The following is a 27233-nucleotide window of genomic DNA, read 5'->3' on the forward strand; positions in this document are numbered from 1 at the left end:
TATGTATGCACAGTGCACACAGACTCTGAACTCTTGATGCAGGTGGCTCTGCCACTGTAAATACAGGGAAATTCTGTTTAGGGAAGCACCCTGCAGCTCTGCCGGACAAAAAGTGTTCTGGCCTGAAAATCTCTGATGGTTTTCAAGGTGAGCACCATTTCCCTTAAAGGATCACATGGCACAGACCTGGGACTCCTTCAGGTATTATCAGTTTGCTGTGGCAAAGAGGAGAGGAGCCAGGAGCTCCCATGAATGCATGAAGCACTTGTGAAAATGAAAAGGAACAGACAAGTCTATTGTGATTTCCAGGTAGGGTGGTGTCTCAGAATTGGCCAAATTTAAAGAGAAATTTCACAGCTGCCAGCTCCTTTGATTTTAAGTTACGTGATTTTTTTTTTTTTTTCCTCTTGAAATGTCTATCTTTTAGGTTGCATAATTAAATGCCTGAAAAGAGAGCCTTTCCAGGGACTAGCAAGCAATCTGTGCTGCTTGCGTTTCAGATTTCATAATTTTAAAGTCAATTTGGGGGGACTTTTTACACCTAAACTTGGCAGTGCTGTGAGCTGCAAAATCTGGAGGCTTTTTTTTTGTGTTTCTTTTTCCCTTTTTCTTCTGAGGTTAGGCTGAACAAAACCTTCAGATTCTGTTTCAAAACAAAGAAATGTCACTTATTAGTTGTTAAAACTTTAGTGAAGATTTCCATGTTTCAATAGCAGCAGCCCAGTGAAGTTCAAAACAAGCTTGGAGATCAAAAAACAGGACAAGTTATGTCAGAATAACGCGAAGGAAGCCGCGGAATGCTGAAGGGAAACAAAACCTTGTCGCTTACCCAGTGCTGCATTTCTCCTTTCAGCAGACAGGAGGGAGATATTAATCACAAACAGTTACATTAGAATAATGTTATGGTTGAGACATAAAAACATCAAAGCAAGGAATGGTGACCAAGTGCCAGAGCGTGGTTAGACCAGGCCTGTGGCCGAGCAGGTTCTGCAGCACACGTGGGGAAGTTTTGGCCTCGTGTTGTGCAAAATTCACCAGGTTTTCTTGTGGAAGAGAGAGAACAAGTGGAGACTGGGTGTTAGGCACCAGTGAGGGTGCACATCAGAGTTGTGTGCAGTGCCTGCAAGGATGGAGCAGCACCTGTGCTCCCTGAGCACCGCTCGGCCCAGCTCCACATCCACCCAGCGCTTCCTTGCTTTCATGGGTTTATGGCTCAGCCCCGGCATTATTGTAACGTAGTTTTTTGTGTTTAATGTTCCTTAGACTTGGTTTTCCATTGCCAGCATGGAGGAAATCCTAATGCATGAGTTTGAGAGGAGAAGGCAGCAGACTCTGAACCTGCTGTGTGGCTCGATCCGCAAGCGTGAGTATTAACGCTGGAGCTGTCAGGCCTTGTGGAAATTAATGAAGCCTGACGGCTACAGAGGGAAAGGTCACAGGCAGAGCTTGCACTCACCTAACATTTCTGTTTTGTTGTGTCTAACAGTGCTCTCAACAAAGGGGAGCTTTAATGTACAAGCGTTGGATTTATCGCAGGGATTCCAGGGTCTCAGCCTTTGCTTCTCCCTGTGCTGCCATGCCATGTTTTCTTTGCATAAAGGCAAAACACTTACATGTTCATTCATCCTCTCCTCTTGCTCTGTTGCCCATGTGTGTTTTGCCTTTATTTTTTCTTCTCCAAAACTGGAGAGGAAAAGAAAAAAAAAGAAAAAAGAAAAAAAGAGGCATCAGAACCGATGGTTGAATACTTTTCGCTGGTTTCACTGGGAAGACTTTGAGAGATCTTGTGCTTCAGTTCTTTGTACTGTTTTAGAAGCATGCTCTGGTTTTGTGCATGTTCTGTTTCTTATTTGCTGCCTTTTTTTTTTTTTTTTTTTTTTTTTTTTTTTTTTTTTTTTTTGCTTTTAATTGTTTCATTGTGTAGGTTGCTACAGACACAGGGAGCTAAGCTTCATGGAAATTCATGGGCTATGTTGTCAGCCTGTGTGTTGGTTGATACCAGTTTGAGCTGTTCTGTTGATGACTTTTTGTGAAGGCTGACTTGATTAAAACAGCCAAAATATTTTCATAGTCAGTTGGTCAGTCTCCTCTTAGAAAAGGTGTTTTTCTTGCCCAGTTTTGGATCTCAGTGCCTGAAGTGGGTTGTTGGTGGGATAGGCCCAGCTTATCCTGTGGAAGCTCAAGTCTGTATAACTGTACTTAATGCAGTCTAACTCACTTACTGCTGCTGAAGGAGAAATAGCAGCCTTTGAGATATTCTGCCTTTGTTTTAAAAAGCTGAAAGGAGCCTCTGTGTGTTGGGGCTGTGCTGTAAATGCTGGGAAGAGAGAGTGACCATGGCCCTGTGGTGCCAAGGGCTTTCCATGAGAAACCTCTCAGGAAGAAGCTGCAGAGCTGCTGACCAGAGCTGGGCTCTGCTGGTTGCCCTCAGCAGCTGCAGCTGTGGGGGCTGAAATCTGCAGGAGCAACACAAAATCTGCAGGAGCAACACAAAATCTGTTCCTTCTGTGTTTACCCCTGGATGTGTATGGGGCTGGTTACAGAGGAAATGCTCCATGACCAGTTTTGCAATTTTGGGGCACGCATAAAATACCAGAAATTTGAGACGATTCACTTGCACGCACATCTCTCTCTTGTGCAGCTTCCCCTCTTTTTAAGATTTATACTTCAAGGATTTTCAGGCTGTTTCTCAGCATATGGCCAAAGGGTTTATGAGGCTATGAAACAGGCATGAAAAAAGCTCCATGTTTCATGGAAGTGCTGTGTGGTTTGAATAGTTAATGCATGCATATGCATATTCAGAGCTTTGCATCAAAACCACTTGCATATCATTTGTGTGTAAATACAGGTTTCCACCACTCTACAGACAGCTAGCATCACATTATTTCTCATTCCCCTACTTCCCTGTGGGGTTTGCAGGTAACAGTAGTAGAAAAATAATGTGGTTTTCTATTTTTATAGGGGCTCAGCAGTTAACGTTCACTGCCAGGCACACTCCTTTTCATGTCTGGCAGCTCTGCAGAACTTGGGTTGTGTGACTAAACTGTACTCATATGAAGCATGCTATTAAAATGGGAATGACTGTTCAACAGATTAAGGCTTCCTAGGCTCCAAGTGCATAAGGTGAATTTAAAGAAAGCCACTGAAACAACTCCTTAGGTAGGTTAAAAAACCCCACAGCCCTCTGGCCCCCAGGCTTGCCCCCTTGTCCCATGTAATAGATATATTTAAAGTCAGTCTGTTGTTCAGCTGACACTTGCAGTGATGTAAGTGGCTGCAGCCAGCAATAGAAGTTCTGCCTTAGCAGCATTCAGACCCCCATCCTTTTTTCCCACATCATTTTTCATCTTTTCCTCATTTTTCATTTTCATCTGATGCACTCTGCTCTGTGCCCACCAAATCCTTGTGTTGGCAGGAAGGTATCATGGCACAGGAGTGAAGATGAATCCTCTGGGGGACAGAGATACCTGGGATTATAGCTTGAGGGCTGACTTGTTAGACCAGTCACAGAAGTTTTCTGAGACTCCCAGATTAATGCATTTACTGTAAACAATTCAATTTTCCCAAGGCATTCAGAGATAACCATTGTTGCCTTTGTTTGAGCAAGAGCAGTATTGACCTTTTGGCTTCCAGAAGGGAACAACTTGTTTAATTGCAGTATTTTCTTGATCAATGATTACATTGTGCCCTTGCTTGTGCTGTTGAGAGTTGTTGAAAAACATCTGAACCAAAATAATAAATATATTTTGAAGATACACATGTCCACACCCTGTGTGTGTGTGTGTGTACATACACATAAATATGGGTTTCAAATACTCCAGTATAAGTGACTCTGCTTCACAGACACAGTGTCCTGGTTCCTTTTGGTAGCTGTAATTTTAGCCTTTTGATCTCACCTGTTAAGCATTTAAATATTTTAAATTGCTCAGTTATTATGCTGGGAGTTAATAATGGGGATTTCTGAAGTGCTCAGCCCAGCAAACAGATCCCACTTTTTCTAGCTTGGAAAAGATTCTTCTAATTGTTTTCCAGAGTCACAGTATAAATTTAGAATGGATGATGTTGCTGATGCATAATGGAAGATTTGATAGTTAGGAAATCAGACTAATAAAGACCAAATGTGTTTAACAAAGATTTAGTGAAGGAAAATGAGGAAAAGCCTTCCAACCTCTGTGTTATGCTGTACAGGCAGCACTGATGCAGAGACAGAGATTAATCTGGTCAAGATAAAACTAAATTACCATGGAGTAGGAGATTTTTGAAGATGACTGTTTCTATTTCCATATTAAACACAAGGTCAACAGATTATAGACAAAGGGCAGGTCTGGCAAAAGAAAACAAAATATTTCACAAATTACATCAGAGAGAGTGGATGTTGTGCAATGCCATGGGGCCTTTCAAGAAGGAAAAACCAGAATGTGATGAATAAATAGCTGATTTGATTGCAGGTAACTTATTACTGTGATTAGTGCTATATAGTCCTTTTCCTCAAGGAAGAGAGAAGAATTAAATGAGACTTTCTCTTGCTGCTACCCTGGCTTTTGACGTGTCTTAGTCCTGAAAACACCAGCAGCTGTCTTCACACCAATTGCAAGAAATACTGTCTGGGTACCCCCTACAGATTTCAGGTGCTAATATAACATGTATAATGCTACATTTATGTTTTTTAATAATTACTGATGTCACCATTGGTTTGCCTTTGCATGTCCTGTGTGCCTCCAAAGTAAGCCCTTATTTTTAAAATGTCAAGATTAAAAAAAAAATACTGGGCAAAAATGCTCCAGGCTTAATTGAGGATAATATCAGCAAAACGTGCTGGTTTTCAAGTCTATCAAAATAAATGGAAGTCAAATCAAAATAAAAAGTATAGCTTGGACATGTATCAGGTAAGATGAAGGGTTTTCTGTGTTAAAGCGGGCAAATGTTGATAACTTAGCTGAAACCTGAATTTAACTCCTCCATCCCACTTCTCTGAGAATATTATCACACCTAGCTTGTTTTGGGGGATTGATGGTTATGACAAGTGTATCAAATTTCACGCTGGTGATAATCTTTTATGTTTCCTGGGAGAAGAGAAAATAGCACTTTTATCTTGTGCCCAGGAGTCACAGAGAGCAGGAATTGCAGGTACATGCCGCACAGAGTTCTTAAATAAAAATGCATTGCAGAGCAGCACGTAGTGGAGATGGGCAAGGGGAGGAAAGTGGGAAAGGAGTGAGTAAAAAACTGTAGAGGAGCATTTATTGCATCTCCCCAGCTTTTATTCTAATGCAGCACCACCACAGAGAGTAATGAATATGTATTTTATTCAGACCTGAGGTGTCTATGAAAAACATAGTCTGCTTGGTTTTTTCAAGGGATTTGTAGCATTTTGGTTTTTCCTCCAGAATTCACTAATTTTGCAGAGATGATGTCTCATGTAATTCCTGTTTCTGTGCTGTAAATGCTGAAAAAGCAGAGGGTTCTGACTGGCTCCCCTCTAAGTCCTATTTAGGGGAAAAGTTAATCTTGTTGTATATACTTACAGCTTTACTCTGAAGCCCACTTTTGAAAAGAACCCAAACCAAACAGTTTCAAAAGCTGGAAGACAAGTTTTAAACCAGCAAAGCCACTTCTGTTTAGGAGCACTGTACTCACAAGAAATGTGTAGCATCTGATTCTGTCTTCCCTGGGACACATGTTGTGAATTCCAGACCTGGAAGACAAACTCAAAGATTTCTATTTCATTTTGCTGCCTTTGTGAAAAAATAAAAACAGAGACAAACTGCACAGAAATCCCCACAACAAACCCAACCTTTTCTAAATGATTCTTAGTAATAAACACCAAAATGAAGGATAAGGTATGAGGCTGAGAAATCAGGCTTGTGGGGAAGGCAGGAGCAGTTAGCTTTGATGCAATCCTATGTGGGATTTTTGGCAAGTCACAGTGGGACAGATTTTGTAAGAGAGCCTAACTTCTGTGAAGACACCACAGTATGGGACTGCATTTTTAAGGGAGCTCAGCACCCAGTATGTTTGTTTGGAAGATCTGGCACTGATTGCTAGTACCAAGTGCTTGAAAATCTGTTCTGAGCTCCAAAAATCTGGCTCTGTGAGCATGATCCATGCCTCCTTCCAAACAATGCTATTAGTTCCCCTGAATTGAGGGGAGCAAACATGTGATCCTTTACTTCTGACTCTGATGGTAAATGAATTAATCAGATTTTCCTTTTTCCTGGTTTGTCTTATGTGGCTGAGTTTCATGGTTATTTCTACTTGTGTGCTTTTTGCAAGAAATGAGATACTCATAAACATAATAATAATAATATAAAAGTATGTTGCAAATGAATTAAAGTTTTGGGAAATAGGCTAGGTCTTGAATAAATGTGGATTCTCTGCTTCTTTTTTGCCAGGGTCAGGATTAAATGTGTGAGAAGGTATTTTTTTTTCAGACTCAGATGTTTATTAGTTCTTATCTGTGTTACAGTCTCACAAACCATGAGTTCTGCAGCACTGCACTCTAACAAACTAAAAATGGAGCTGTATCTCCCTCTCTTCAAGGCCTTTTAAGGATAAACTGTCCAATTAAGAAATGACACCTAAATTACTTTTACTTTTAACCCAATAACCAACCACACAATGTGGACTTTTTTATCCAATTACACAAACCCACCCAAACCCATGGAGAAGAAGGTGAAGGAGAAGGACCAGCCTCCACCCTAAAACCTCCATCTTGCTTTATATATATTACTATATTCTAAACCCTTAAACTCTTAAGTTTCGAAATCACACACTTCTATTCAAACTGCACACCCACAATCCCAGTTCTGTCATTCCATTTTGGAAGCCTTCTCCACAGCCTCAGGTGAAATGCAGTTTTCTCTTGGGGGTCAGTGCCTGCCAGCACAGAAATAAGTGCCACTGAAATACAGCTGAATCAAACAAAGCCATAATTTAAAACTCACCATCCCCAGCAGTCTGAGGCTCTCAGGACAGGCATCCTGCACTCCCTGCTCACCTGCCAGGCTCCTGACCTGCATTAAAGCCTGGTGGGCACATCCAGGTGAATAACCCAGCAGTGCTGGTTCATGCCCCCTTTGGAGCTGGTTTGACTGCCAGCAGCTGTGTTGCTGAGCCCTGCAGCAGGGGCTCTGTGCTGTGCCATGGCTTTGGGTGCCATTCTGTGCATTCTGACCCTGTTGCACTGGGTGCAGGAGGAGCAGCATCCATCCGTGTGCTGTGCCCAGCACGGAGATGCTCCCAGGCCTCGGGTGTTGCACTCTGGCACTGCTGGCTGGCTGCTTGTTGTGGGAGGAGGAAATGTGCTAATGAAGTCCTCTTTTTTGTTATTTCAGGAAACCTACCATATGAATATAAAATAGTGATTGCTGGGAATCATGAACTGACATTTGATAAGGAATTCATGGCAGACCTTGTTAAACAAGATTACTACCGCTTTCCCTCTGTGTCCAAATTGAAACCAGAGGACTTTGACAATGTTCAGTCACTCCTGACAAATAGTATTTACTTACAAGATTCAGAGGTAACAGTTAAAGGATTCCGAATATATGGTGCCCCGTGGTAAGTCTCAATTTCAACTTTCTTTGCTGTTTATTGCTTAAACCCCAGCAGGAATCATTCCTGCTGACCCTGCATGAAGCTGCTTTGTTGCATTGCCCTGCAGAACAGAACCAGACCTAGCTGTAACCATTCTGACACAGTTGCTTTTATATTTTTTTAAATTTCTTTTTCCTTTTCTTTTTTTGGGTAGATAATCTCTGTTTGGACGTGTGTGAAATACGACAAAAGGAACTCGTAACTATTTCTGTTCTGCCTGTTGAATGCACCCAAACTGTGGAGTCGATACTGACTCTGTGCTTGTGGATGAACTGTGGTGGCATTTTGGGATGCATTAGGGAAACTCCATTACATTCTATACTGCTGAGCTATTTATATCTGCTGTGCTAATAGATTAGTGTGGTGGCATTTAATACCCACACAGCACAAGGGCACAAGGCAGCAGGTGCTTTAAGCCTTATTTTTGAGCAGTTCTGGGCATTGTTTTCTTTTTGCTTGTGAAGCTGTGATAACAGAATTTCAAACCACTTTTGGTCTCGTTCCACCCATGTGTCAAGCATGTCATGCAGGAAAGATTGCTGCCCAGTTTTGTGCTAAGGAGATCCTGCCTTGTTTTTTCTACATGTCATTTAATTGTGATGCCTGACATCTTTCTCTGGAGCCTTGGGTAGCACTTGTTCTAAATTCTCATGCTTAGAGCAGCCACAGTCCTCTCAGGCTTTACCAGAGACCTGAACTTGAGTGATGGTGATAATCACTCTGCTGCTTGGAATTCTCAATTGTCAGCAGCAGCACCGAGATGCTAATTTATGCACACCTATAAGAAGGGCTTGTTATGAGCTTATAATTTATTTTTGATGTCAGGCTTGCTTTAAGGGTGAAAGCAGGAGAGGGGTTGAACCAGGAACTGGGACAAACCTATAAATGCATTAGAAATTTTCCCCTTCAGCTCATCTTTGTTGCCTTGGCCTGCATTCCTTGATGGTTGGTGTGGCACCACACGTGTTGATGCTTCTGATAATGCTTTCTCCTGGTCCTGTTGTATGCATCAGTGCTGGCTGGAAAGCTGTGATCTAGCTCTGTATCTCACAGTCTTGACTTGAGCTGCTAATCTTTTAATTTAAGTCATAGCCTTTAGCTACTAGTTTAATCAGCCTGACATTGCTTGGCTAAAAAAAGAGTAATGCTCTAAATCCTTGCAATATCAGCAAATTGGGAAAGATGGTCTTAATTCAGGTTAGGAATCATCTCCTGGAGACATTTCAAAGTAATATTTTTTTGTAATAGCAGCACGGAAGGCCTTGGGTAGTGAGGTGGGTTTGAGGGTGGCTGCAGGGTGAGGAGCTGGGGAAGATGTGCTGCTGAGGTTGGGGGTGTGTTCAGCTGCTTCTGTGTGTGTGCATCACACTTGGGAGGGCCTCTCCAGTGATTAGGGAGTGCAGGCATATTTCCAAATTTATTTGGATCAGATTTAATGAACTCAGCTTCCTGCAGCACGTCTGGAGAGGCCTGGAGAACACAGGAGACAACTGTCTGATGCACCTTTACATTTATATGTACTGGCAATTCATCATGTTCTTTTTTCTTCTCTTTTCCTTCCCAAATCTGTAATGGAAATCTGTCATCCTTTTGTCTCCAGCTGCATTTAGAAGTTCTTTCAATTTGCAGGTGTGCATATGGATTTAGAATGTTTGCTCTGCAATATTAAGGGACATCACATCAAGGCCCTGAGTGGTCCTAGCTGTAAAAAGTGAATGGCATGTGTCTCCTGACCTAGCCATGGAAGACAAACCTGAATTAATCTTTCCTATAATCCATTGATACCTGGGTTTTTCCCATTAGTGATGCATGATAAATGAAGCTAGATAGTGAGAAATTGACACTGAGCCCTAACCAAGTGAGGACTTCTCTCTCTTGATCTTCATTTGTGTTTAGCTGCCAAAAACTGTTGTCAAATCATGTCTTGAGCAGCTGTTGGTGTGGAGTTGAGATTACCATTTTCAATTCAGCTTTTTAGATCAATCAGCCAGTCAGAAATATGATATTGTCCGTGCATTTTCTCTCTCTCTCTCTCTTTTTTTTTAAATTTTAATAATGACAGTTTTTAGAAAATGTGAAAATTTACTAGGTGGTTTTTTTTGTGTTTTAGCCAGTCTTTCAGAGGAAGAAAAAGTCCCATCAGATATTAGTAAAATCTGCTCTAATTTTATTCTGTGCCTGGAAACTGAGACAAAATGATCAGACAAGCATTTTACCACTTCTTAAATTTTTATGCTCTCTCCCCTCCAATCACATCTTGCTCCATTCCTATAAATCTTCAGATTACCCCAAAGGAGGAGAATTTGTGGGATGTTGTGTATATTTACAGCCTCCTTACCCCAATTAATTCTGTCACAGAAATGGGGCACTGGTCATTAACCCAGAAGATATGCCAACCTTGACAAGAAATAAGTTGGTATGTTCAATTTATGTGCAGTTTTGTAAGTATTTCCGGAGGGGGAAAAAAAAAATTTCTCATTTGCTGATAAATCTACTGGTTTTAATTTAAAAAAGAGGGATCAAACCAAGAATAACAGATGTGATTCTGGAGGTTTGAGCCTGTCAGGGGTTTCTAAGAAGTAATTGCCAGAGTACTGGGAAGGCTGGCTATAATTCATCTATCTAGAAAATGTAAATTGCCAGCTCAGTGTAAATACAGAGAGGAAATATCAGTTCATATTCATTACATGCTATTACTCAGGGTACATCTAAAAGCTTTCTAAAGACCTGAGAGAATTCAAGTAGTGCCTCCTAACTTACAATTTAGCAGGATTTGTGAGTAAAAAAATAACTTACAATACATGGGAGCATTGGTGTGTGTTTGCAATTGGAATGTGCCGTGGTGCATAACACCAGCCTCTGAGGAGCAGAAAATTTGAATTTAGCCTGATAGTTCTGAGAGCATTAAATGGCATTAGCTGGAGGGAAGTTGAAAAGAAGAGTCTCAGCTCCTAAAAGAGAAAAGTGCAAGGGTGGGACATAAATCACATTCAGAGCTCTGCTCATTTTCTGAGGTGAAGAATGTAAGTGACATTTTCACACCTTAAATAGCAGATTCTTTGATGTACCTTGAAGGAACAAAATGGCTGAAGATTTTCCATTTGGTCTATAGATAACAATCCACAAAAACATTCCCCTCCTTTCTCTTCCTTCTGACTTTGCCCTATGAACCTGCCTTGTTTGCTGGGAAAATAATTGATAGTTTATGCAGTAAAAAATTCTGTGAGATTCCAGTGACAACGTTTCCTCCTTGGGAAATTCGAGATTGAGGTTTGCTATTAAACAGGATGGAAAATAAAACCAGTGATGGATTTATGAATTTTTAAATTTTCAAACTCCCTCTGTGAAGTAAACATGAGCATAACTCATGCTGATGTATCTGTGAAAGGGTAAGGAGACACAGTCTGTTTTTACTGCAGCTTTGGGTGCTGAATATGCATAAGTGAATTAGTGTAAGTTTTACTTATATTCAAATGTTATTTTAAAATACGTGTTGGTTTTTTTAAAATTATATTTGAAATGGTTCATCCGTGCTGAGGGCTGAATTTACCACAGTGTGCTGTAGACATTTGGATACAAATATTCTCACAGTGTGTGTTTTCTAATGAAGCTTTAAAAGCACTCAAACCACCAGAGGACTGCAGTTAACTGGAGACAGAATTTGTTTAAACCACATTTTGACAGAAACAATTGTTCAGGGAGAATATTTTTTGCTGGTTTATTTCATTCTGCTGATCAGCTCTATAACTTTTGTAGGGTTTTGCCTATTTGAAAGAGAAAAGTAGTTGAAAAGAAAAAGTGTTCTGCTGTACTTTACTTTGTGTGCATCGAAATTCGTCATTCTTGCCTTTATGAAGAGGGAGGCAATAGGCTTATTTATGGATTTTAAATTCTGTTCTGCATAAGAATTTCACAGAAAATGCCAAAAGCTATAAGTGTAGAAGAATCTAACAAAACAATCCTTTACATCATTTTTAGCTATGAAAGTGTGTGAGGAAATTCCACTCACAGAATGAGAAGTAAAGCTGGAGGTCTGGAACTTTCAGCCTATGTATTTGTTAAGATAACTAGAGATAGATTTATCTTATTGAAGGAAGAAATGTGTAGTTTAAATAGATCTAAATATATAAATAAATATATACAATATTATATGTAAATATAAAAATAAAAATATATATAAATAATCAATACACATTTATTTAGATAACTAGAGATAGATTTATCTTTTTGAAACAAGAAATCTGTAGTGGAAATATATATAAATGTAAATATATAAATAAATATTTACAATATAATACATATATTATATATAAATCTATAAAAATATAATATATTATATATTATATATTATATATATACACCTATAAATATATATAAATAATGACTATATAAACTTTCAGCCTATGTATTTGTTTAGATAACTGTAGAGATATGTGTCTTTGTGAAGGAAGAAATGGGTAGTGTAAAAATATACAAATATGTAAATATATGAATAAGTATCTCCAATATTATATAATGTATATATTATATATATTATCTATAATGTTTATAATATATATACACACTTATAAAAATATATATAAAGAATACAAATATAGACTTTCAGCCTATAGATTTGTTTAGATAACTGGAGATGCATCTATCTTTTTGAAGGAAGAAAGGTGTAGTGTAAATATATAAATATATATATTAAATATATATACAGTCTTATGCCTACAACATATATTTATATGTATATATAAAAAAATTTATAGACTTTCAGCCTACATATTTGTTTAGATAACTGGCAAGGAAGGAAAAAAGGTGTAGTGTAAATATATAAATATATATATTGAATATATGTACAATCTTACACCTGTAACAAATATTTATATATCTATATATAAAAATTTATAGACTTTCAGCCTACATATATTTTTAGATAACTGGCAAGGAAGGAAAAAATGTGTAGTGTAAATATACATAAATATATAATATATAAAATATTTATATATAGTATACAGACAATAATTATATAGAGACTTTCAGTTTATATATTTAGGTAACTGGAGATACATCCATCTTTTTGAAGGAAGAAATGTGTAGTGTAAAAGCCAATTCTGTATAAATCAATGGATGTCAATGGTTAACAGAGTCAGCTTGTTGTGGATAACTGAAAAGCACCAGAAACATAAAAATGGCAATCAATTATTTAAATAATGCCTGAAATCAGTGATTTCCATCCCTGTGATGAACACGAATTCCCCCTGAGCGCAGGTGGGAGCGGAGCTCTGCCCTCCTGCAGGAGCAGCAGCATTGTTCAGCAATATCCTGCGCCTTTGTCAGGCTGCAGCCCGCTCAGGTCTCGAGAACAGAAGCACAAAGCTGGCCTCCCAGTTGCTTTTAATGAATCCTAGTGGGTTTTTCCTATGTCCAAGAATTTGATCTGGAGGGTGATCCAGAGGTCAGGAACAAACGGCTCACTATCACTCACGTCTGCACAGCCAAGGCTTTCATTTGCTTTTTTTAGTAACTCCAGAGGAAGTGCCTTAACTCTTTTTTTCAGAAGCAAAGTTTTAATTGGCGTAGATAATGCAACCTTAAGAAAGCAGAGGCAGGATCAGCCATCTCCTTCAAAAAATAATGTTTTGTGCAATCTTTTCTTCTCAGCCCAGTGTAAAATCTGGGGTTTCATCAAATGATTTTTACATCAGTTAAAAATGATTTCTCTGACTCAGTTTCTTTCTCTGCTTCATTTGCAATGATATTTTAGTACAAGCAGCTCCAAGTTAGTACTTCTGCCTTGTTCTGATCAGTGTTTTCAGGCTCTCTGTTTATCCTGTCAGAGAGGTGTCAGAGGGTTTCTTTTTTTCCTTTCCAATTATAAGTTTTGTAATGCATCATGGGTTTTGCTGACAGTCTTCAAGTTCTTGAAATAGCAAGCAAATTAACAGCAGATATTGAGCGTGAGGACTGGAAAACCAATTGGCAACCCACATGATGGGATTCAGATACACTGATGGGTTGGAATGGATCTCATTTCTTTTATTTTCATGGTCTTAGCTGGCAATTAGCTCCTGTCTGAAAAAAAGGAGGGATAGAAATTGGGCTATTCAGCAAAAAAGTTCTTCTTTGCTGTTTAGTGGTGAGGAAACCAGGGGAGACAGGACAAGGCTGTGTGTGTTGCACCAGTTTTTCAGGAATTCTGGTGTTTATGCAGTGGAAGTCAGCAAGTGAGAGAATTATTGGCAAAGACTGAAGTCTCCTGTCTGTATGTTAAACAAACACAGCACCACTGCAGCGTGGCTGTGTTTAAAGGTGCAGGCTTCTGTTTCGTTTTTCTTGGCATTCCTCCTCCAGGTCTCTCGGTTTAGAATGGAAGAATGAATTCCCCCTGGTCTAGAATTGCAGAGGTCTGTTTACATTTTTTGCCTTGTTGGGAATGTGGCTGATTTTTCTTTGGTCTCCTTGATATCAGATTTGCTTCCAAGTAAAAAATTGTCCAGATTACTTTTAAAAGCTTTCTTTTTTTCTTCCTTTTTTTTTATTTTTTAAATAAAGGGTGGGATATTTGGCATTTTAAATGCACTCACTCAAAAGTAATTTTTAATCCTGTGACACAAACCTGCCCTATTTAATTCTTTGGACAGCTCTGCATCCTGGCACTGGGGCAAATCATGAAGTCTTGATCTTTTCTTCAGTCTTCACTTCAGCAGGAATAAGAGCTTTAGAGTATTCTTTACTAGTGTTAACAAATAAACTGTTCCTATTTGTGAGTGGAATTCTAGCCAGTTAAGCCAGACATAAAATGACACCTCTCCTAAATCTTTCCCTGGTGTGGAAACAGGGATTTGAATTCTTCCACAGCAGTACAGACAAATGATTGTGGAAATCTGCTCTGAGTCTCTAATTCTTGGAGTCCAAGAAAAAAGCAGAGAGGCAGAAGGAGCCAGAATGAGTTTTGGTGTTGGGGTGCTCATTATTCATGGTGCCCTCCTTATTTGTAGGTTGAAGTATGGTTTGCTCAGCAAGGAGGACATTTTGGCAGACAAGCTGTGCTTATACTTGTAGTTTTGCTTTGGTTGGTGTGTTTTTAGTTGCCAGAATCAGTTTGCTTTCCTTTAGCTGAGCCCTGGAATAACACAGTGGTCACTGTGCAAGGAGCAGGCTGAAAGTATTCACAGCCAGCAAGGAGTTACCAAGAGCAGGAAACAGAATACTGCAAAACTCCTGACATTTTTAACTCTGGAGCATCAGGCTTTGTCTTGGGAAGGGGTTTGAAGCCCCTTAAAGAATGGGAGCTGGGAAAGAGGAGTTGTTAAGGCAAATCTGGATGTAGGCTGTTCTGTACAGGGCAGGACTCCTTGCAGTGTGTTGATGCTTGCTTGAAGGAATTCTCCTGCACTTCAGGACTCCTGCTTTTCCATTTCCCTTCACCTGCACGTGCCCCACAGCTCTTTGTGGTGGTCTGGTACAGAAGGGAAGGCAGACAAAGCTGAGAACACCATGCTGTTGAGGTTGAAAATTACCTCTCTCTAGGACAGCCACCTCCACGGCAGCAGAGTGCAGGAGTAAGAGAGGGGCTGCAGCTCTGACAAGCTGACACCAGGATGGATTTTGCATTGCGTGGCGCTCTTCAAGCCTCATTACTCTCATTGCTTCATTTCCCCTGTGCCCTGAGCAAGAAGGATTAGGGAGCAGGTGGATGCTCTGAGTGACAGGCCTGTGGGAGGATGTGTTGGGTCTGGCTGAGCTGGAGTTTGTTCCTCACAGCACTGCTTTGGGGGCTGGAAGGGTGCAAATAACACACCTGTGTTTGGCTACAGCATCAGCACTGCTTTCTCCAACACCCCTCCCCTCCATCAGGCTTGGAAATTTTGGAAATGAACACAGCTGGGACACTGACCACAGGAATATTCCACACCACACGAGGTCAGCTCAGATAGAAAAGCGAAGGAAAGTGGGGGGATGGTGTTTGATATTTGCAGTGTTTGTCTTCTGGAGCAAGCACTCCATGTGATGGAGCCTGGCTTCCTGGGGAGTGAAATGGATGAAATAAGGATGGAGGAGGTGACAGGGAGGAAGGTGGTTGGGTATGGGAAACAGATGCAATCTACAAGTGGTTTGTTTCACAGTTCATCTATTCAGGACAAACAGGAAAAATGTGGGAGAATGTACCTTGCAGGTAGAGTTGACAATAAAGCTCATGTGATGTGACGGGGATAAAATGCAATGGAAATGGAGAAGCAATTATTTTTTATTTTTTTTAAATCCAAAAGCAAGTGACTAGATTTTGCAAGGGTAAGATCTCTCATGACTGTCTTTCAGATGATTTTGGTCATATTTATCTAATACTTATTGATCACAATGCTAACTTTACCCTGACATGTGTATAAAATGCTTTAAGTAATTCTCAGAAGCTATGAAATAAAGCAAAAATTGCACATGCACTTTAAATAAGAGACCACTGATTGTGAATCTGAGCAGAGACATAAAGGTCAAGAGTGACAACTGCATTCATCAGATTTTCATGAGAATCTGTTCAGTGGAATAGATCTGGCACCTCATTTCAGAAGTGGTCAACACTCATGGATTCAGTAGAAAATCAATGAGACCCGTGGGTATTAAAACCACCCCTACAAGGTTTAGGTGCTGGTCTAGATTATGGTTTGTGTGCCTTTGTAAAATGTGAGGGTTGCTGACATTTCTAACACACAAAGGGAATAATGCTTGCCAGGAAGTGATCTAGTGATGATTTGAAATCATCTGACATTTCTGCCATTGTATTTATTTTGCAAGTAGTGCAAGCACTTGGGTTTTGTATCTGCAGATGTGCCAGCCTGTCTGTCCTCTCCTCCTGGAGAACCCTCACCTCCAGGTTTGCTCCTTCAGCAGCATCTGTAGGATGAGTAGAGCTTGCAGGAAGGCTCTGGTCCTTCAGAAAGCCAGTTTATTTTTGTGCACATGTGAATCAGTGTGAATCACTGGCAAAAGCTGATATTTGCAGCTGCTAACTGTATTAATCTCTTGAGTCAGGTTTGTTGTTATTTATAGTTGTGTATCGCCTCCAGTTTTACATAAAGTGAGCTTTATGTAAGAGGGAAGGCTGCCTTTCAGTCTCCTTCTCCTGGCACAGATTTTAATGCATCTTGTTTTCAAAACTGGCAATGTAATAAATTTCAAGAAAGGTGTTCTCTTTAACACTTCCCTTGGTGCTCCATCTGGGCTGCTTGGGACACTTCCATGGCCTGCACTGCAAGAAAAAGCAGAAAGGCAACCTGAGTTGCTAGTCTGAAAGCTGTAAGTGTTCCCATTTTTAATATGGAATGCTCTAAAAGACTGTAATCTCAAGTTATGGCTCCCTCAATTTGGTTTTTCAGTTTTTAGCAAGCTTGGCTCCTTCTTCTCTGGATGAATATAACATAAGTTTCATGTTTCTTGAGAAACCTGCAGAGTGCCATTTTAAGGAATATTGTCTTCCACTGCCTAACCTGCAGATCTTTTTTTATAAATTCCTGGATTTATAGGGTTCAAGAGTGGACATTGCTGCGTGTATAGAGGTGGAACATTTGGGGACAGCTTGGAAAATGACAGAGCAAACCAAGTATGGATCACTCTGCACAGCTCTTGCAAGGCCAGATGGGGTGTGGGGCATCTCTGCTGGGCTGCAGCATCTGCTCCCATATTGCAGGGCTTGTGCAACAGTTCCTCACGTGCCAGGATTGCATTTCTGACCCACAGTTGCACAGCTGAAAAGTGTAATTGCTACTGACTTTATTCACCTAATATCAGCCTGGAAATCCAAGTGACCTGAAAAAGTGAGATGAAGGTGTGATTTGTTTCAGAGAAACAAAGAGAACAAACATCCATTATGCCATTATGTCATGGTAGGTAGGTAGGTAGGAAGGAAGGAAGGAAGAGAGGGAGGGAGATCATATTACAATTTTATACATATCAAGTTATTAATTATATATATAATATTTTAATTATTTATTTATATCTAATTTATGTATTTATAGATAAATATCTATCTATATATAGATAAAATATATATTTAATTATATATTATATATTTACTATATATAAAATTCTTAATTATATATTTAATATATTAATTATATATTATACATGTCATATATTATATTATATGTAATAAATATGTAATATATATTTATGATATATATTTAATAATTATATATCTCTATTATATATAATTAGTATATATTATATGCATACATATATAGATATATAGATATATATTTAATATATATTTATTTTATAAATTTAATAATTATATACATTATATATTATATGCATACACATATAGATATAGACATATATGCATACATATATATATAAATGTATATGTGTATATAGAGATATATAGATATAGATAGATATATAGATATAGATATAGATGATATAGATACATAGATAGATATAGATATAGATATAGATATAGATATAGATATAGATATAGATATAGATATAGATCTGGGGACATCCACAGCGTGATGGTTCATCTGGAAATGAGCTGTTCTAGCACACAGCAGCAAGACCTTGCTGTAAGGATGAGCTGATAATTACTAGCAGTCAATCTGCCTAGAATGTACACCTTCTCTTATTTATATTCCAGTCCTGTAACCTTCCCTATTCTCTTGTGCTTTTGTCCTATTAATCTACAAAACAGGGCTTGACTTGTGATTAGTCCTCAGAGGTTGTTTCTATTAATCAGGCTGCAAAACAAGTCTGCTTGGATGTTCTGGTGCAAGTGCTTAATGTGCTTTCCTCATCAGCCCAGAGCACAGAGCTGCTGGGCCTGTCTCAAATGGCACTGAAATCAGGGAGGTGTCTGCTGCACTTTCTTTGTGTTTACATCTTGATTGTGTGGCTGCTGCAGGGGGAAAATAGAGGGAAAGAATTGCAATCCTACAGAAAATGGCATAAATAAGTGACATTTGTGGCTATGTATTGCAAGACAGGTCCTGTCACAGCAGAGCCACTGCTTTAGCTGTGTTTTGGATGTGAGTTAGAAGTGTGAGAATTAAAATTCAAACTTTGCTCACAGGTGGGACTAAGCTTTAAACTCTTGGTAGAATTTGAGGGAGAAGTCTATCCCCGTAACATTCAGTGGGTCATTTAAGAGAATGTGTATTTGTCTGCAATAGGTAGAAAGCCAGAGAGATTTTTTGTGAAAGAGACATATATTTTTAAATATATTTGTTTATACATATTTAAATACATATATATAAAATATATTTAACAAGTTTTCTATATATATTTATATAGATATATGTATATATATGTGTGTATGTATATATATATGTATATATGTACATATATACATATATCTATATATATAACCAGTTTTGTAATATAATTATATATATATTTATATATAAATATATGTAATATATATGATATATATAATACAATTATATATATGTATATGTATGTGTATATATATATTTGTATGTATATATATGTATATATATGTATATATATACATATATCCATATATCTATATACATAACCAGTTTTGTAATATATATTATTATAGATATATTTATATATAAATATATATAATTATATGTAATATATATGATATATATACAATACAATTACATATATATATGTATATATATGTATATATATGTGTGTGTGTATATATATATGTATATTTATATATGTAACAAAAGAGTACTCTAAGAGCTGGTTTAATACCAAAAAAAACCCCAAAAAACAACCTCAAACTGAACTGTTTGTAACACTTGAATTATTAGAACTTAACATAAAACTTGAACAATAAACAGCATGTGTAGTGAGAAACTAATCTAGTTTCATTGTAGAAGAAACTGCTAACTATAAAAATGTAATGATTTATTCTTCTAATTAAATGCAGTGCTTCTTGCCTTTAGGAGGAAAGCGCATATTTTAAAATGTACCCAAAGAAACAAACCAGATCGCTAGTTCTTTTTTTTTTTTTTTCTATTTCGTTCCTTTGGCTTTATTCATTTATTTTTAAAGTTTTTGTGATGTTGATGATGTACCCCTTAGCCAGCTCAATAAAGTTCCCAAAGGAGATTGTCACAGCAGGGCAGGAGAAGGGTTCCCAAAGGAATTTTTTCACAGCAGGGCAAGAGAAGGGGCTCCTAAACCAGTTTGTAACAGCAGGGCAGGATAAGGGTTCCCAAACCATTTTTTGTCACAGCAGGACAGGAGAAGGGTTCCCAAACCAGATTTTCCACAGCAGAGTGGGAGAAGAGCTCCCAAAGGAGATTTTTCACAGCAGGGCAGGAGAAGGGGTTCCTAAACCAGGTATTTTACAGCAGGGCAGGAGAAGGGATTCCCAAACCATTTTTTGTCACAGCAGGGCAGGAGAAGGGGTTCCTAAATCCAATTTTCTCAGAGCAGGGCAGGAGAAGGGTTCCCAAACCAGATTTGTCACATCAGGGCAGGAGAAGGGTTCCCAAAGGAGATCATCACTTCAGGGCAGGAGAAGAAGGGGTTCCTAAACCAAATTTGTCACAGCAGGGCAAGAGAAGGGGTTCCTAAATCAGGTTTTTTCACATCAGGGCAGGAGAAGGGGTTCCTAAATCCGATTTTTTCAGAGCAGGACAGGGGAAGGGACCCAAATGAGCTGTGCCTTGTGAACTCCTCCTGGCCAGTCTTTGCTGGGGGATGGAGTTGGCATTTTGGTGTGCCACCCCCTTCTCCCTGTGGCAAACCCCAGGTGCTGCAGAGGGCACACAGAGCAAAGGCATTTTTCAGAGGTTTTAGTCACCTAAAGCAGTAAATTGGAGAGTTTGTACTGCCCAAGGTGACTCATCCCAATTCTAGCCATGGTTAAATAAGACTTTTTTCAAAGCCACCACTGTGAAATTTTACATATACTGTTCTTGTTAGGAATAGAGAAGAAATAGGTACTCTAACGTGGTTTTCTGTAGTCAAATTCCTTTTGGTAATTTCATTTTCACTAGCTATTTCTACATTTTTTTTTCCTTTTTCCTCCTTACTTCTTTTTTTCCTCCCTCCTTACCATTTCCCCAGTTATCAGAGAAATCAGTCTTCCTGCATTGATTCATTTCGACCAGAGTCTGCAAGGCACAGGGAATCAAATTAACTAATATTTTACTTTTGCATGTGATTAATGCTAATGCTTACAGAGAAGAAAATACTTTGCTCTGATTTAATTTTCATTCTCCAGTTGAATCCCAGAGATTTAATTTTGCAGAGGGTTGTCTCTCTGCTTATTGTCTCTTAAGGAATCATGAAAGTTAGAGATGGAGAAGACCTATTAAATCATCCTGCTTTTGCAGGATTGTCTCCTACACTATATTTTTGAATATTATGCCCAGTTTTAAATAGATGAAGAAAAGCAGTTTCAGTTAATTCTTTCTTTCTGAAGTTGGACCTCAGTGCAGTGAAGATGTTAGTAACGGGAGCTAATATTCTGCTTATATGTTTCCTAGGTTTATTTTATTTTAAAAAATAAAACTGTGCAATGTTTGAAGAGAACCCTAAAGATTTCTTGTACCCTACATGATGTTACTTTTCTAGCTTTGTGCCATTTAATTTATACTCTCAGCCTTCGTAATCCTTTCAGATTTTTCTCTTTTCCTCTTTCTTATTTCTGGTGAGGTGACTGATATTTGCTTCATTGACTATCCGGGCTGTTACCATTTTTTTCCCCCAAACTTCCACAAGGCTTAGACCCAAACTGCAGAATTCTGTCGCTGCTGTATGGTGAGGGGACCCTTGGATGCTTGAACCCTGCTGAAGGATGGTGACTGTGTTTTTCCTCTGCTTCTGCAGGAGGTCCAGGCTTGCATCAGGCTCTGATGTGCTGGTACAGCCACGTGTGTAGCCCAGACCATTTTATTTTTTCCCTATTCATGTTGCAAGCCCATGCATAATTTGCTGTCAGCTGCTGCCCCTGGGTCTTTTATTTTAGCTTAACAGGTTTGGGTTTCTTCCTCCCACTGATTCTTTGTGCTGTTCAGTTCTCTTCAGATGTATTAGCCTGCATTTTTTCCACAAGGAATCCCCTTTTCTTACTTATCTCAGTGTTTCTAACCTCCTCTGGCATCATTGCTTCCCCCACTGTCGTGTTTATAACACTTCTCGCTATATTGAAATCTGTGAATTTAATTAATGCACTGTTTACCCCTTCTTCCAGATCATTAATAAAGATGTTAAATAAAACAGATCCTAATACCAATCCCTGTGGCAATGTGCTAGCACCTCCCTTGTGCTGCTGCAATCTATTTATTTATAGCCCTTTAGCCACTATTCAGCCATGTGACAGTCCTCACAAGCAAGCCAATTTTAGGCTTTTTGAAAAGGGATTGTGTCACATTTTTGCCAAAGTCTGGGCTGATACAATCTACTCTATTATTTTAATCTACCGACTTGGCTGAATTTAATATATGTGCAAAAATTAAATGTGATGAAATAGAGCTGTGGTTTTGGAGTGTTTTGAGATCTTGGCAGCTGAGTAGCTATAATTCTGCTTTCTTAGAGCAATTACACCTCCTCCACCCCCACCCACCCCCCACCCCAGTTACACCAGCATTTTATTCTGGGCTGAATTTAGATTTACTAGGAGAGGATTCTCAGCATTGCTCTGTAATTCAGAGTGTGCTGAGCAGAGCCATGCTCCTCACCGCTTCTCCAGGGCTGGATTTTAAATACCAAACTACTATGGATGGAATGGTTCTGTTGGTATTTCAATTGTCTAGTGGCAATTTGAATTGTCTGCTGCTTGATTGGCTGCAGTCGTCATTTTGTGGTTTTTGGATACATATAAAACATATATATCTGTATATCTATATATAATAGATAATATAAATTCAAATATATATATAATTATAAATATAATTAACAAAATGGAATATAATTAATTAATTATAAATTAAATAATTAAATATAAATATAATTAGTTGTATATAAGTATATGTGTCTATTTGAAATTTTATTTTTATGTGTTTGCAAAAGCAATAGTAAACTCTTGTCTTAATTTTAAGTGCACACTTTCATCCTTGTGAAATTTTTGAGATTTATCTGTTTGCTTAAATTCAATGTTCGTTTAAGTGCTTTCTTCTATCCAGCTTGAGGGTCTGTAGAATTTGTTTAATAGCACACTGAATTTGTATTTCCTTTAAATTCAAAAGTATTTAAACTGGAATAGGAAAAAGTTCCTTTTAATTCAAAGGTACTTAAACTGGAATAGGAAAAAATTTGTGCTTCACAACTTCATTGTGTGCTTCAATACAAACTTGAATAATAAGTTGTGCCATGCAGCAATTGAATGAAACCAATCTTGTGAGATTTCACTTTCTCTTACTGTGTTTGGCTGGATTTTACAAGCTCCGTGCAAAACCTCCATTTTTACTCTATAAATTGTAGCATGGAAATGTTTATTCCATAAATTTTAGCATGGAAAACTCATTTATCCCACCTTGGTTGGAATGGCATGCCCTGCAAAGCACCACTGAATCATCCTTGTGAAATTTTTGAGATTTATCTGCTTGCTTAATTTCAATGTTGGTTTGAGTGTTTTCTAGCTATGCAGCTTGGGGGTCTGTAGAATTTAATAGCATCCTGAATTTGTATTTCCTTTAAATTCAAAGGTGTTTAAACTGGAATAGGAAAAATTTTGTGCTTGACAACATCATTGTGTGCATCAGTACAAACCTGAATAACGAATTGTGCCATGCAGCAATTGAATGAAACCAATCTTGTGAGATTTCACTTTCTCTTACTGTGTTTGGCTGGATTTTACAAGCTCTGTGCAAACCCCCCATTTTTTAGTCTATAAATTTCAGCATGGAAAACTCATTTATCCCACCTTGGTTGGAATGGCATGCCTTGCAAACCACCACTGAATTACCAAATCTGACTAAGAGGTGTTAAAATCTGGCTGATTTGGGTCTGTGCTAATGCAGAGCTCTAGAGGAGCACAAAAGCAGAGCAACCTGGTATAAAATAAATGACACAAGGCTAGAAAAGTAACATCCTGTAGGGTGCAAGAAACCTTTAGTCTCCTCATCAAACATGGCTCAGTTTGGAGGGTTTTTTTTTAATAAAATAAACCTAGGAAACATATAAGCAGAATATTAGTTCCCATTAGTAACATCTTCAGTGCACTGAGGTACGACCCCAAAAAGAATTAACTGAAACTGAACCTGAAACTTAAGTTTAATTAACTTAATTAAAACTGGGCATAATATTCAACCCTGCTGGCTGGGGCTGGGCAGCTCTGCAGCCTGAGCCAAGCCCCAGTGATGCTCGGGAGCATTTGGAGCCAGGATTTCTCCCTTTTCCCCCAGCACTGAGAGGCTGCATTCAGTGCCTTTAAACACAGTGGTTTAAAGCATTTAAACACCACTGGAACTGGAGAGAGGAGGGTAGGTTGGAACAGGGCATTATCTCAGTTCCACTGTTTTAGCCTGAGCTCTGCCATATTGACCCTTAACAGCTTCCTCCAAGTCACTGTGGGGGCAAACTCCGTTTTCTTCTCCAGAGGATAGTTAGGAGGTATGTGCTCCAAATTTTGGACTGGCCAGGTTTATACTGGGTCAATACTTTGCTGCAGTCCCTTGGTTTGGCGTTCAGGGGCTTGACAGAGTTCTGGTGTCAGGTGCGCCAAAATAGGATTTACTGCCTTGTTGGATGATGGCTTCAGAGCAGAATTAGTACTTAAAGTAAGGCCTGCATTAGCAGGGATTGGTATTAGGATCTGTTTTATTTAACATCTTTATTAATGATCTGGAAGAAGGGGTAAACAGTGCATTAATTAAATTCACTGATTTCAATATAGCGAGAAGTGTTATAAACACGACAGTGGGGGAAGCAATGATGCCAGAGGAGGTTAGAAACACTGAGATAAGTAAGAAAAGGGGATTCCTTGTGGAAAAAATGCAGGCTAATACATCTGAAGAGAACTGAACAGCACAAAGAATCAGTGGGAGGAAGAAACCCAAACCTGTTAAGCTAAAATAAAAGACCCAGGGGCAGCAGCTGACAACAAATGATGAAATCAATAGCACATGCCCCATCTCTGGAAATAGCCAAAGCCAGCCTGAATGGGGCCCTGAGCAACCTGGTGAAGGTGTCCCTGCTCATGGCAGGGGGGTTGGACTGATTTTAGTGTGATGTGCATTAATGTGGTAAGGGGTGGTGGAACTGAGTTTTTAAATTTGTTTGCAAACTGCTGTGAGTGTGCCTTCAGTGAGAAGAAACATGTGGGTGCCAGGAGGGTGGAGAATGTGGATGAGGGAGCAGGGAAGGAAAGTCCCAACTTTTTGTTTAATTTCTCTATCAGCAAAATAAGTAACAGTTATATGACTGCCATTTAAACAGTAATTTCAGCGCACGAAAACACCTGGAAAGTGCCAAGTATTGCTGTTAACTTTATTTTAGCCAGGTGATCCAGCAAGGTCCTGAGAAAATTCAAGCCTTTCCTCCTTGGTTTCACAGGTGATCCAGCAAGGAATCACCTCTGAAACTCACAGGAATTTCAAGCACATAAAAACACTTGCAAAGTGCCAAGTATTGTTGTTAACTTATTTTTCAGAGGTGATCCAGCAAGGAATCATCTCTGAAATTCAAATTCCTTGGTTTCAGAGTTGATCCAGCAGGGAATCTCCTGAAATTCAAATTCCTTGGTTTCAGAGGTGATCCAGCAAGGAATCACCTCTGAAACTCACAGGAAATTTCAAGCACATGAAAACACTTGCAAAGTGCCAAGTATTGTTGTTAACTTATTTTTAGCCAGATGATCCAGCAAGGTCCTGAGCAAATTCAAGCCTTTCCTCCTGGAATGGTTTCAGGGGAGCCTCAGGGAGGTTTCTTTGCCCCTGGAAGTCTGTGTGCTTGCAGGGGCTCTTGGCTGGATGATTGCACTGCAGAGCTACGGAGGTGTCTGGTTTTTGCAGGATAAGAAGGGGCGTTCTTGAGATCCTGTTGAAGTGGAATAGATAGCTGTGTTACTTGAAGTGGGAGCTGATAACGTGTGATTTCAGGACACTTGAAGCCCTTTTCTCCAAAAGAGGAAGATTAATAAATAAAAGCTGCATGGCTCTGAGTTTACTTCCTGGCATTTCTGCTTTGGGTGGTAAACACATTGCTGATTGAGAATTGGGTTATTAGGAAGGATTGGAAGGATGCAGAGAGGCTGCAGAGGGGATGGGGTCAGGGAGAGCCATCTGGCACAGAAATCTGTGCTCTCTCCTGTCCTGTCCAGAACAGTTTCCTGCAGAAACTCTTCCTGGGCTAAGCCTGTGCCTGCCTCACTGCTGAAAACTTCTCCTCCCAATGCACAGATGAGTTGGACAATCCCAGCCTTCCCAAACTCCAATTCCAGCCCATTTCCCCCCCCCCCCCCCCCCCCCCCCACTGCTGTTTTGGTGCTGTGTATTTTTAAAATACTCCCACCTTGGCGCTGATTATCTGTGGGGAAGATACTGAGATTTCAAAGGAAAGTAGGGTGGGCCGCACATGAGCACCTGTGGGAAGAAATGTACCTTTATGCCTCACGAAATAATACAAATATTCATTCCCACCTCCTAATAACCACCTCCTGCTCTTTATTTAAAGGCAGACCAAGGGTAGAAGATCCAATCTCCAAGGAAAGGCACTTAGCAGGTATTTGAGCAAAGAGTCCTGCAGTCCAGGCAGTGAAAACTGACACTGCTTCTTCCCTTCCATCAAAAGCCCTGTTGAAATGTAGGGCCTGTTATTGTATATTTATTCAGGCATCAATCACAATCAAGCCTCCTGCTAGTTCATCTGTAAGGCCATTGTAATCCTATTTTTATCAGTTCCTTCCTGTACAACAGACAGTTAAAATAGCACGAGTGGGGCTCACAAATATCTTAATGGCTTCGGTTCCCAGAGATATCAGTGACCAGAGGAAGAGTTTTGCCCAAATTTCTTCCTGAGCTGATAAGGAGGATAAACAGGGCTGAGGTGCAGGGCGAGGGCAGTGGGAAGTGCAGCCTGGGATGGAGCTGCACAAAGAGCAGGCAGCAGTGCTTGGGGAAAAACCTCGGGGCAGAGGGAAGGAAGGGCTCCTGTTTGGGGAAGGGTTCTTTCTTTTGTGCAAGGTGGGCTGGGTCAAGTGGTTTTTGTGATTTATTTTAATCAATTCATAATTTTATTTATTTATTTTGTAATTTATTGAATGCTTAAAGTGCTCATTTTTTTATTAATTATTAAATTTTACCCTAATTAATTAAGTACATTATAATATACTTAATTTATTTTATTTATTTTAATTTTTATTAATTTGCTAATTTTATTTATTATTTAATTTATTTAATCTCACATAATTTCACTTAATTATTTAATCATTAATTCAAATATTATAGATTTAATTATATATAGTTATATATAATTATTATATTATATATTTAATTATTATTATAATTATATATTATATAATTATTCTATACCTAATTCATTATTCTATTTATCTTTATTTTGCTTAATTTATTTATTTTATTTAATTTATTATTTAATCTCACTTAACTTTAATTTATTAAATTGATTATTATTTATGTAATCCATTATTTTATTTAATTTTTTTATTTTGATTAATTATTAAAATTTATTTTGTGATGTATTGTAATTGTAAAATTTTTTTGTAATTTTTC

General features: G+C 38.8%; 1 protein-coding gene across 4 annotated transcripts in view; it reads left to right on the plus strand.

The window, feature by feature from the left end:
* Window positions 1-27233, plus strand: part of MPPED2 (metallophosphoesterase domain containing 2) — a 123002-nt gene that overhangs the window by 58998 nt on the left and 36771 nt on the right. For all 4 annotated transcript variants that reach the window (XM_054283724.1, XM_054283727.1, XM_054283726.1 and 1 more), the window contains exon 4: window positions 7335-7560. In XM_054283724.1, the coding sequence (XP_054139699.1) occupies window positions 7335-7560 (226 nt within the window). The remainder of the gene's footprint in view (window positions 1-7334; window positions 7561-27233) is intronic.

This window comes from Melozone crissalis, unplaced genomic scaffold (genome assembly GCF_028551555.1).
Source record: "Melozone crissalis strain CALT ecotype California unplaced genomic scaffold, PUWL_Pcris_2 ptg000038l_1, whole genome shotgun sequence".
Classification (NCBI taxonomy): domain Eukaryota; kingdom Metazoa; phylum Chordata; class Aves; order Passeriformes; family Passerellidae; genus Melozone; species Melozone crissalis.